The sequence below is a fragment of the Mastomys coucha genome, unplaced genomic scaffold, assembly GCF_008632895.1.
Source record: "Mastomys coucha isolate ucsf_1 unplaced genomic scaffold, UCSF_Mcou_1 pScaffold4, whole genome shotgun sequence".
NCBI lineage: Eukaryota > Metazoa > Chordata > Mammalia > Rodentia > Muridae > Mastomys > Mastomys coucha.
In genome coordinates, this window is record NW_022196910.1 from 56,187,536 (window position 1) to 56,199,657 (window position 12,122).

At 50.6% G+C, this 12,122-nt stretch overlaps 1 protein-coding gene across 1 annotated transcript; it reads right to left on the reverse strand.

Moving 5' to 3' along the window:
- Positions 1–6: 6 nt before the first annotated feature.
- On the reverse strand, positions 7–7,320 carry Gdf11 (growth differentiation factor 11). The gene is made up of 3 exons (XM_031349924.1): positions 6,846–7,320; positions 1,631–2,028; positions 7–1,006 (listed from the first exon to the last, which is right to left on the reverse strand). The coding sequence occupies exons 1-3, from the start codon at positions 7,291–7,293 to the stop codon at positions 626–628; spliced, it is 1,227 nt and encodes a 408-aa protein (XP_031205784.1). The 5' UTR covers positions 7,294–7,320; the 3' UTR covers positions 7–625.
- Positions 7,321–12,122: the final 4,802 nt, after the last annotated feature.

Here is a 12,122-nt window from a genome sequence, read left to right on the forward strand (position 1 = left end):
AACAAAAAAAAACAAAAACAAAAAGTCACAATAAATAAATAAATTAAAAAAAAAAAAACTCCTAGGTCCTTACTTTGCCCCATCCTCATTCCACTTCCGGCTGCTACTGGAAGGAGCGAGGGAAAAAGCTAAGAATGGACTTTGACTTACTCCTACTGAGTTGTCAGGGGAACTCCCCCCCCAAACTATACCAAGCCTCTCGCAGGGCTGTGGAAAACAGGCTTGGGGCAGGGCTCTCAATGTACTCCCATTTCAGTCTCTCTACTTGTCTGCTTAGTCTCTAATCTTTTTGCCTCTCTGTTCCTTTGCCTTCTCAGTGTTCTGTCTGTTCTCTGTCTCTATCCATCCATCCATCTTCTTCCTCTGTTCCTACATCTGTCTTCTTGCCAAACCTTCTCACCTGCAAATCTCAGATACATTCCACCCTGACTGCCCTTCTTCTCCCAACCCCTCACCCCTCCATCCCCACCTGCCTCCCTCCGTTGTATTGCACACTGCTTAGTCAGGGAACAAGGTGTGATGTTCATGGGAAGAGGTGGAGGGCGCTCTAGGGCTTGGGGAATGGGGACCAGGGCTGGGGTTCTTGGGGCAGGGTCTGAGGGAGGCATTCACGGTAGCCCAAGCCTTAGGAGCAGCCACATCGATCCACCACCATGCCAGGGATCTTGCCATAGATGATTTGCTGCTTGTCATTGAAGTAGAGCATGTTGATTGGGGACATCTTGGTAGGGGTGCAGCAGGGTCCCGCAGAGCCTCTTGGGTTGGCCTGTTGCACCAAGTGGGTGTGTGGATACTTTTGCATGAACATGTATTCACACTGGCCGGAGCAGTAGTTGGCCTTGTAGCGCTTAGGTGCGATGATCCAGTCCCAGCCAAAAGCCTCAAAGTCCACTGTGAGAGGATATCGGCAGCAGCGGGACTCACTCGAGTGTTCATCGCAGTCCAGGCCTAGGTTCCGCCGGGACCTCTTTGTGTTCTCTAGGACTCGAAGCTCCATGAAAGGATGCTGAGGGTCAGGGAGAGGGGAAAGAGATGTGACATAGCCCTCAACAATTTCTATTACCTCTTACTTTCCTACCTGCATCTCAACAGGAGCATCAGACCAGAAGCCACAACCTCTCCACTTGTTTACAGTTCCCACCCAGACACTGTTATCTAGCCATCTCTCCTGTTCACTTCCCCTAATTCTTCCTTTTCTGGCAATGTAACCTCATCAGATTCTTGGCCCAGGGCCTTATCAAGGGCCTTATCTGTTTTGTTTTGAGATGGGATCTCTTGTAGCTCAGGCTGACCTCAAATTTGCTGTGTAGCAAAGGTAGCAAAAAGTGGTCTAGAACTCCTGGTCCTCCTGTCTGGCCTCCCTACTGCTAGGATTAGATAACACCACACCCAAGGGTCAGTTTTGTGTTCCCACGGATCTCCCACTAACTGATACCTTCATCTCAAATCCAGTTTTAGTTTTCAGCTGTCATCTGGCTTAAATCCCTGAAAAGTGATAGTTGCTACCCCACCTCCTCTGAAATTAGTTCCTGGCTCCAACCACCACATTTCTGATCTACTTTTTCTAACCCCCATCTCTTGGGGACAGGTTATACATATCCTCCACCACCACTTCAGGCTCCCTGCTCACCAGCCCCTCAGCTCCTGGCCCCAGGGAGGTGACAGCCAGATCTGTGCCACTGGGATCAAAGGCGTTGATCTCGATTCCCCAGTTGCTCTGTGGTTGGCGAAACCAGCTGTGTAGCACTTGCTTGAAGTCGATGCTCTGCCAGTGGCCGGAACGTGAGTGTAGCTCAATCTTTAGTGAACGGATACGGATGTGACGCCTGCCTCCACCCCCTCCCCCTGCAGTCCCTTCCCCAGTTAGGGGTTTCAGTCGTAAGATCTGCAGGTAGACTGTGGCTGGGCGGGGCACAGGCCGAAGGTACACCCACAGTTGGGCCTTTAGTACCTTTGTGAACATCACCTTGGGGCTGAAGTGGAAATGGCAGCAGAGCGGGCTGCCATCTGTCTGCACTGCAGGGTCCGCTGATAAGAGAGAAGGGCACAACATCAGCAAAGGGTGTTTGTGGGGGTTCAGCAGCCCCGGGGGCTTTAGCAGATTCTTCTCAGCCTGTTTTCCAGTTCTTCTTTACCCTTCTGTGCCTGTATTGTTGGCTACTATGTCTCTCGTACCTAAAATTGTCTCATCACTAGGATGGTAAGTCTGTTAGGCCTTACTGATCTATACTATTCCCTATAACATTTCTCCTAACACAGAGGATCAATCCGCTAAAGTAGTTGTGGAGTCTACCTCCATGTGAGGCCTCCCTGCCCCAGTGCTTCTTAGCTAGTCTCTAACTTTTTTGAATCTTTAATGCTCCTGCTGTACTTGCTGTCCTCAAGTTACCTTGCCCCATTTCTGCTGTGGCTTGTCTAATGAGCAGGTGGAGCCTGGCAGCCCAGTCCCCTGAAAAAGCAAAGGGGGCATCAGAGGAAATAACCCAGGGTCCTGAGAGATGGACTTATAAAGTAAACCAGATCAGATCTAGCAGAGGAACTAGCCCAGGGTCCTGAGAGATGGACTTACAAAGTAAACCAGATCAGATCTAGCAGAGGAACTAGCCCAGGGTCCTGAGAGATGGACTTACAAAGTAAACCAGATCAGATCTAGGCTCCCGATTCCCAGTAGCACATCCTTCTGAAGGGAACCACCAAGCACTTCCTGTTTCTGACTCCTCATTCCCCTCCCTAAGATTGAGTGGCCTCTGTTGCTTCCTCACTGCTAGTGGAGACACTCAGCTTATGAAGAAGGAAAAACTTGGAGTGTCCTACTTGCCCAGAGTCTCAGAAATCATATTCAACACCTCGTGTCAACTATAAGCAGCCACCTTTCCCCATTAAGCTCCCTTTGTTTGCTCAATGCAGTGCCTCTAACTTTACAAAGTTAACATTCCAACTTTACATTTTATCCAATTTCCATTGTTCAAGATCCTAAAGAGCTCAAGGGTGGCTCTCAGTATATCACTTGGCTCTCCTTAAGCTCTTCTCAGCCTTTGTTTTGAGACATGAGTTCGTTTAGTGTCCCTGACCCTAGCCCATGCTAGCCTTAGCTCATAGCAGTTCTCCTGTCTCATCTTCCCAGGTGTTGAGATTACAGCATATATACCACTATGCCTAGCTTTTCCTGACCTCCTAAGTGGGTTAGAGATGCCCTAAATTATGACCTTTGGACAGGTATGTTCATTCTCTAGATATGAAGAATCTGGAATGAGGTTGTTTGAAAGCCATGTAAATATGGTGAAGTCTAGCCCTTGTCTGTCACACTCAAGTATTTCCATTTGCATAATCATGGAGAACTTAACATCTGTTGTCCCTTGTTAGCTCTCCATCACCCCAGGAAGAGGACTCTAAATGTGGCGAAGAAGAAAGTATGTGCTGACTATATACTCAGAACAAGACACACCATGTCCTCCTACAGCATCTAAGATCCCAGGGTTTTGACACTTACTCCTGTAAGGTAGAGTAGGGATGAGGAATGGAAATTCAAAGATTAGGATGTGACAATAAGCCAAATGCACACTGCATCTGATTGCAGCACAGCTTGTGTGTGAGAGTGTATATGTGTTACTGAGGAGCAAACCTTGGGCCTCACACCTGGTAGGCAAGTACCCTACCACTGAGCATCATTCTCTTTCTCTTTATTTTGAGACAGGGTTGCCCAAGGCTGGCCTTGTACTCTGTACTTTAGGTAGGCTTTGAACTTCAGAAATACCTGCCTCAGCCTCCTGAGTAGCCGGGATTACATGCCAGTACCACCAGGTCCAGCTGGAATTATCTGTTTCTTGCCATTAGATACTACTCATCTCTTTGAGGGTTGATGTCCTGAGAATTTTACCACTATTGTAGTTTCTGAGCCTCCCATAATGTCAAGCAGTAAATAATACATGTTGAATGGCAGGTTCTTCCTAGACTCTTCTGGCAACAACGAAAGTAGGTTTAACTGTGTACCTGGGTTGTTGCCTGCCATCTAACCTTAATCACTCTACTTTTTTCAGTGTCATACAGATAATTCTATGCATTAAATAAAGAACATGAAAAATAATAATAGCTTCCCAATAAAGGTTCATTTTATAAACTAAACATCCCACTTAACGCTGATACAGGGTCATGGGATATCCTTCTTAAGTCTGGTTCCTTCAGACAAGGGTTCCTCTTATCTCTGCTGCAGGGAATCCACATACACATCTCTATATCTACAGTCATGTTTTTAGGGGACAAGACCCTAAAAAAGGGAAAGGAAGAGGTTGAAGATGATAAGGTAAGAATGAAGAGACAGAATGAAGACAGGTTAGACCAAGACCAGCAGAGGAACGGAACAAGTAGATCACAGAAGGGGAGCAAATGTTTGGGAAATGGAGACACTGGGTATGCTGGGCTGGAGTGGGTAGGGTAAGAGGGCAAAGGTGGGACCCTCGTGGAGTAAAGAAGAGATGGAAAGGTGCAGAAGAAGGAACAAAGAAGCAGGTAAAGCTATGGAGCTCTGGTGGGGAGGGAAAGGGCCACATCTGTGTTGGATTGATTTGGTTGGTGGCAGGCAGCAGGTCAGGTTTAGTAGGCGGTGCTGGTGGGGGAGAGAGGTCATTGCACTATTTTCAGCAAAGGCCCAACCCCCTCTCTGCCTACAGCCTCCACCCCACCACACACCCTCTCCCAACTCAGGCTGGATGGCCCAGGGGCAGGAGGTTGGGCGAGAGGGCAGGGGCCTCTTAGTGTGCACAGGAGAGACAAACTGAGGGGCTGGGCTTGGCTCCTAGAAGAGCAGGGGGCTGGGTTCCCAGGGTTGAAGGCTGGGGTGGGAGAGTGAGAGGGTAGAGGGAACTAGGGCAGGCTGAACAGCCTAGGAAAGCTGGGGGCTGGGGTTGGCTGGGGGAGGGGAGGCAGGGGGAGGGGAGCAGAGGCCATCTCTGCTGACAAACACCTCCCCCGATTAGCAGAGCACAAGTCTCTTATTAAAGCGGGTCCCTGGGGATTAGACTATAAAAGTCTCTTTTTCCTTTTCCCCCCTCTCCTCTCCTCCCTCCCCTCCCCTCTACTCCCCCTCCCTCTCTTAAGGTCGCAGCTAGACTCTTAAAGGGGAAGTACAATACCTGGTTTGAAACCCAGTTCCTGGGTTACCTAAGTCCTGGAGTGGCACTAAAATAGAAGTCAGGGTGAGACCCAGCCTCGTCTACTGGTACAGTCCCACCCCCAGGCTTAATGGCTACTGCCCAATTCGTGCATTCAGAGTCCCTTCACTTCCTGCTGCTCCCCACTACCGGAGTTAATTCTGGGCTCAAGCCTTCTGGCTAGAGGAGGCTAGGGATAGAGAAGAGCAGCTGTAGGGAAGCCTATAGCTGGCTCACTCACCCTGGAAACGCACACTTTACATCAAACAGACCATAGTATCTTCTCTATATATATTCTGCATCCTCCAGAAGATCTTAGGTCATTCATAATTTCCCTACAACTGTTTTCTAGAATCCTTTTCCGTCCCTGCCCTTAGTCAATCTCAGACTGACCCTGGTTTCCAAAAGTAGAAGCAGTAAGAACAAGGGAGACTGAGAACTCAAGATCAGATCTCTGTTCTGTTCGCGCGCGCGCACATACACACACACACACACACACACAAACACACACACACACACTCGCAGAGTTTCCTGGTTCTTGAGTTTTCTTTACAACCCCAGCCAAGTTGGAGTTGAATTCTGCAGAAACTGGGTGGCAGTGTCAGGCACTCAACCTTCCAGATGCACACCTGGGTTCCTCTACCTTTACCATGGGGTGGGCCAGTAGGATTTCCCGTAACCCCCAGCTTTTTATGACCCATCTGCCAATAAACCAGCCCCCCTTCTGTTCAGAGCCATAAAACCAAAGGAGGGGGGCTTGCCAAACCACTAGGGAATAGAAAGCCTAGTTCCCTGGAGTTGGGGGGGGGGGCACGACAGTCAGTGGGGGAGGGGAAAGGGAGTCACCTGACCCTAGGGAGAGGAGGCAGTGGGGGCGGTAGTATTGGCCTGGATTTTCCAGGCCATAAAATTTCAAAGCCGCTCCTGTCTATCAGAGTGTTCATCCTCCGTTTGGCCAGGGGCTCGGATGCCTGGGTTCTCCCATCCCCCTCATCTAGTTCTTTCTCCCTGGGTCTTCTCTGGCTCCAGCTGTGGATAGGACAGGGAGTAAGGACACTAAGATGAAAGTAACCAAATGATACTCGGAAGTGGCAAGCGCAGTGGAGTTGAGTTATTTGAGCTTTTTCTGTACCAGAAGGAACAGCTCTTCTAGGTCCTTAGGGGATACCCAGAGCGAGATCAGGTGCAGAAAGGAAAGGTGTCAGCTGGCTTGCTGAGAGGTAAACCAGGTTTAGGTACTATGCCTTGGCGATAAAGGAACACTTAGTTTTTCCCGCAACCCGGTGGGCGTCTTCCGGAGCACCGGGCAAGGAGTTGGTGCTGTTGCCAGAGCAGTGGGAAGATGGCACTGCGGCCCAGCTGAGACTGCACGGGTCACGGAAGCTCCCCACCTAGCGCTCCAGAAAAGTCACTGTTGGGTGCAGTTTCTAGGACTACTTCAACTTGAATTTTTTTCTCTCAAGGGGTGGGAAGCAATCTCTCACAACCTGCTTGGTTTGGTCCCCCTCCCCCAACGCGCCATCCTCCTCCCCCCCGCACCCCCGAACGGGGCGTGCACTAAACTCCGCTGCCCATCTTCTCCGCTCAAAAAAGTTGTGTGGAGTGGCCCGGCTCCCCAATCAGTCAAGTTTTCGCAGAAAGGGCTTCCGGGTCCTTCCCGGACTGCACCGCACCTCGCGCACCCCGCAGCCCACTTACTCTCCTGGGCCATGCTTATGACCGTCTCGGTGGTAGCGTGGTACTCGTCTTCTTCCAAGAAGTCCTCGGGCTGCAGCGCATCGCCTTGGAAGTCGTGCAGATCCAGGATCTGCTGCAGCGGCGGCGCCTTGGGCAGCAGCTGCTTCACTACCTCCCGGCTGATGTTGGGCGCCTCCTTGAGACGCAGTTTGCTCAGGATCTGCGACTTGATGCTCTCCAGGCGCAGCTCACGGCTGTGCTGCCGCCACACGCACACGGGGCAGCCGTCCGGCTCCGGCGCAGCGGACGGGGCCGGCCGGCTCGAGCGCTCCCCCCCGACCCCGGCCGCCGCCGCCGCTGCCGCCGCCGCCGCCGCCGCCGCCGCGGGGCCCTCGGCCGCCTCCCCCCGGGGCCGCAGCTCCAGGGCGAGGAGCAGGAAGCCCAGCAGCAGCGGGGCCGCGAGCACCATGCTGCAGGGGAGGGGAGGACTGGGGGGCGGGGACGCCGGAGTCCCGCGGGGAGGGGGCGGAGGGAAGAGGGAGGAGGAGGGGGTCCGGGCGGCGCGGGATTGGGGGCTGCCCGGCCGAGGGGGGGCCGGGGGCCGGGGGCGGCGGGCGCACGGGCGGGGCGGGCGGGCGGCCGGGGCGGGCGGCTGGGGGGGCCCAAGCCCGGGCCGGGGCCTTTATAGCCCCGGCCCCCGTGTCGTCAGCGGCCGCGATTGGCTGCGGAGCCAACAAAAGAGGTAGCGCTGTCATCCGAGGCGAGAGAGGGAGCCGGAGAGAACCGAGGAAAAGAGAGAGAGAGGGAGGGAGCGAGGGAGCACGGGCCCAGAGAAAGATGAAGAGACCGAGAGATGAGGGGGAGGGGGGAGGCCGGGAGGGACCGAGTCAGAGAGATCGGGGACAGACGGAGCGATGGGTAAGGGTTGGGGGTTGGGGAAGAGGCAGATCCAAACATACCCAGATAGGAAGGGAAGTGGGAGAGACAAAAGAGAGAAAAGAAGTCACAGAAGGAAGAGACTTAGCTAGAGAGCAAGAGCGAAGACCGACCAAAGACGACCAGAAAAACTAGTGGGACAGTTAGAGTGGAGAGAGTCAAAGACAAAGGTAGAGCGCAAAGAGGGGCAGCTAACCGAATTCTACAGAGTCGAACAGGAGAGAGCAGGAGAGGTGGGAAAGAGAACGGATGGGGCAGAGGGAGCTGATGGTACCCTGGGCGAGAGGGGGAGGCAGAGACAGACAGGGCATACCTTGGAGGTAGCCCTTGAGGAGGCAGGTGCAGAGAAAGAATCAGGGGAAGGAGTAACAGAGCCTTGGTTGGAGCGCAAAGAGACACCCAAGGAGAAGATGTGGAGATGTGAAGACTAGCCTCAGCTACCAGAGGTAGCCCAGGATGTTTAAAGAAGCCATAAAATGAAACATCGGGCTGACTTAGAACAGGAATCAAGGCAGTCAGGAGAGGAAAGAGGCCAGGAGCAAGCTGAGAAGTTGATGACAAGTACTGAGACCAGAAGAAAACAAGCTAGGAGGACTGTGAGCTTGAAATTGAGGTTTAATAGAACAAAGAGAGCGATCGTGATCGGGTTGGAAAGGGTGGGAGCCATGAGGGGAAGAGTCAGATGAGGTAGGGCTTGAGAGTGGCGCTTGGTGAAGAATCTAGACCCTCTCCTGGGTTCCCGGCTATGCCTTTATATTTGTAAGGTCTTTCATGTCCGAGAAAGAGCTTGAAGTTTTAGACATAAGGGTCGGAGCAGGGTCTATACTCAGATGTCTGATTGGAGATAGCAAGACGCAAAGGGAGCAACTCAGGAATGGGGCCAGCCATAGTCTTCAGGTGTGGTCCAAGCACAGCCAGACAGCGGTACAAGAAGGGAGGACAGCTTACAGGTGCTCAGCCACTGATGCTGGAGGCTTCTTCCCAGGCCTCCATTTCTCTTTTTCTCCCTCATCACCTCCCCTAAACCCTTTCCTCTCCTTTTTCCATATCCTCCTTTGAGACAGAGTCTCAAATGCATCCCGGGCTGGCCTCAAACTCAGTTATCCTCCTGCCTCAACCTCCAGAGAGCTCTTTGCAAAGACATGCCTTGACACATGTCTCTGGAGATCCCTTGACAAACTGAAAATGTTAGGGGAGTTGGCACTTGCTCCTCGGGTGTCTTGAACAAAATGTATAAACTTCAGTGAGGAGGCCCTGTCTCAAAAAAAAAAAAATTAGATAAATGTAAAATGTATAGACTTCACTATTGGGATTCTTGGACCAAGTAGGTTTTTTGATTTCCTCTCTGAAATTAAAACCTAATAAAAATGTTAAAGTTAGTTAGGCATAAACACAAGAACAGAATTCGGTTGGGAGCTGAAATGGAATGAGGGTAACTATTGGGGTTCAGCTGTGAGGGAGAAGCAGGGTAGGTAAGAGGCTCTGAATACATGATCTATTCCCATTTAGAACAGGGACTTAATGGAACACAACCCAGAAACTGCCTGTTTACTCCTGGCATTTGGAACAAAACATGGGAGCCTCGATATCGCACCAAGTTTTTCTCTCCCTCTCTCTGTGTTCTCATTTCTCTTCCCTGTACCTTGAATTGGGAGTAGGGGTAAGGTAGAAGCAAGGGGCTGTGCTTGCAAAGCAAGAACTCTTCCACTGAGCTATCATCAAGTTTCTTTATCTATCAATGGAGATCAACATATGTTCATCCAGTTGTCAAGAGCGGCAGGGAGTCATGGGCTTCCTCTTCAGGACCCTCTTCTTGTTCCTTTCTGATCCCCAAGAGCCTTGACTGTTACTACCACATACTCTGCCACGTTCCCATTTTCCAAACATATTACTTTGATGTAATTTTCTTCAGGAAATAAAAAACAAAAACAAACAAAAATTGCAAACAAGCCAAGTGTAGTGTAGCATGCCTTTAATCCAGGAGGCAGAGGCTAGCCTGGTCTACATAAAGAGTTCCAGGCTAGCCAGGGTGACATAGTGGGACCCTATCTCTGAAAACACAAACACCTTGAGAGCAGAAATGGTGCCCACCCCTTTCTGCTTCTTTAGAGATGGACAGCTTTCATTCACTTCCTCCTCAAACATGTATCTAGTGGAAGGTCAAAGACAAGAGAGAAGCAAACAATAGGTGCATAATACCAGCTCCAGTCCAGGGGACCGGAGGCTCCTCAAACATCACAGAAGTCCTCTCTGCTCAGATGTGCCCTATCCTGCAGGCTTCACTTGATGAATGGCAGTATATACCTAGACGACATACCTAGATGTAGCATTCTAGTCTTGTTTTATCATCCAAGTGTTCTCCTTAGAACAACTTTTCAGCTGGAGCTGGAGTTCCAGAGCTCAGTGTGATGCCGTGCTTAATCCCTAGCATCCAACTTTCATTCTCCAAATCTCTTGGCCAAATTTGTCATTTTACTAGGTCTTGGTGCTGATGAGATTTTTAGGTAAGTCATTCAAGAGTCTTTTCTTTCTGTAGCTTCTCTAACAGATCATCCAGGAACCCCCTTTCTTACTGTAGCTTCTCTAACAGATCATCCAGGAGCCCCCTTTCTTACTGTAGCTTCTCTAACAGATCATCCAGGAGCCCCCTTTCTTACTGTAGCTTCTCTAACACATCATCCAGGAGCCCCCTTTCTTACTGTAGCTTCTCTAACAGATCTAGGATGCCTGTATGCCAAGTTCCAGCAACCCCCCTTTTCTGGCTATATGAACTTGAGCAATTTGTGTGTGTCTGTGTGTGTGTTTGTGTGTGTGTGCGCGCGCGTGCGTACGCACAAGAAAAAGAATGAGAGAGAGAGAGAGAGTTAGGACAGTGCACAAAAGGATCAGATAACTTTATGGAGTAAATTCTCTCTCTACTGTGTGCTGTGTCCCTAGGATCAAACACTCAGGTCTTCACCTGGTATGATGGTAAATACCTTTATCTGCTGAGCCATCTTGCCAGCCCAGCTTATTAAAGCCCCATACACTTTAGAGTCCTTTGTAAGATGAGAATACCACAGCTATTCTTGAAGCGTGGGGATTAAAGGTCTGACACGCTACTCTAATAGTATCTAATAGTATTAGTCAATCTTTATCACCTCTTACTGTGCTTGCAACCCTCACACTGGGACACCCAACACAGCAAGACTCTTTTCACCAATGTATTTCTTAGCTGCCTTAACTAAAGGTTGAATGAACCTTAGTGAGGGAACTAGGTGGGGGATGAAGAAAACTGTGTATTTTTATCCGCAAGGGGTTGTTATGGGCCAAACGTCAGGAAAGCAGGCAACAATTTGCTCGACAGATTTCCGCTCCCTGGTTTTATCGCTAGGACAACTAATTCATTAGGTGGACAATATTGCCCTCTGGTGGAATGATGTGAAATGTCAGACCAGTGGTTTTGATACTTGCCCTTTAGACTTTTCAAGTCAGGAGTCCCTTTCCCCAACCCGGAACCGTAGGCAAAGGCTGTACTTGTGAACAGCATCTTCAGCCGAAGTTTTGAAATAGAGTAAGCTTTGTCTCTTCCCAAGCCCTCCTAGAGTCACTTCTTTCCTTGACTTCTCTCAGGTTTGGTCCCTTATGATTCTTCTAAGGTGGATAAAGTAACCCCTAGCTTTCTTTTCAGAGCTTCAGCACTCCAGCTGCCCCAGACCTAGTCCTGAGAAGGGGGCGCTAGGTGCTTTATAGGACAGGAGTTGGAAGAAAGCAGAACATTAAGACTTTTGCTTGCTGGGGTGGTAGCGCAAGTCTGTAAGCCAAAACGTCGAGAGGTTGAGGGAGAATCATTGCTCTAAGTCAAGGTCAGCCGCCAACCAAACAGCCCACTCACCCGCCCTTTGCTTATCCTGGTATGTGCCAACCCCGGCTTGGATTCCAGCCCACTGTCCTGGTCTCCCTGGTAACTGCCTTCCAGCTAGGGGTGCCCCTCTCCTAGGTTACCCGAGCAACCCTCCATACCCGCCTCCTTCCAGGTCCTGACTGGTTCATAGCAAATGTGGGTAGGATCTCGAGGCGGTATTTAGGTTTGAAGGATGTGAGCTGTGGGTGAGAAGGAACCAAGTACCAAGGGGAGGGAGCCGGTAGAGGGATGGAAGTGCGTTCTCGGATATGCGGTCTGTTAACAGCCTTAGAAGCAAGAACTTCTGCTCCTGGGGAGTCTATCCCTGGTGTTCGGCACCCCTTTCTGCCTTGTACTGGGTTCTGGGGGAAAGCTGCTTTTCTTGCCTCCTTTGAGAAAATTTCCCCAACCTTCCCACACAAGTGCCTCCCAGGCCTGCAGGCCTGACCCTGTTTAGCTTCTTTTTTTTTTTTTTTTTT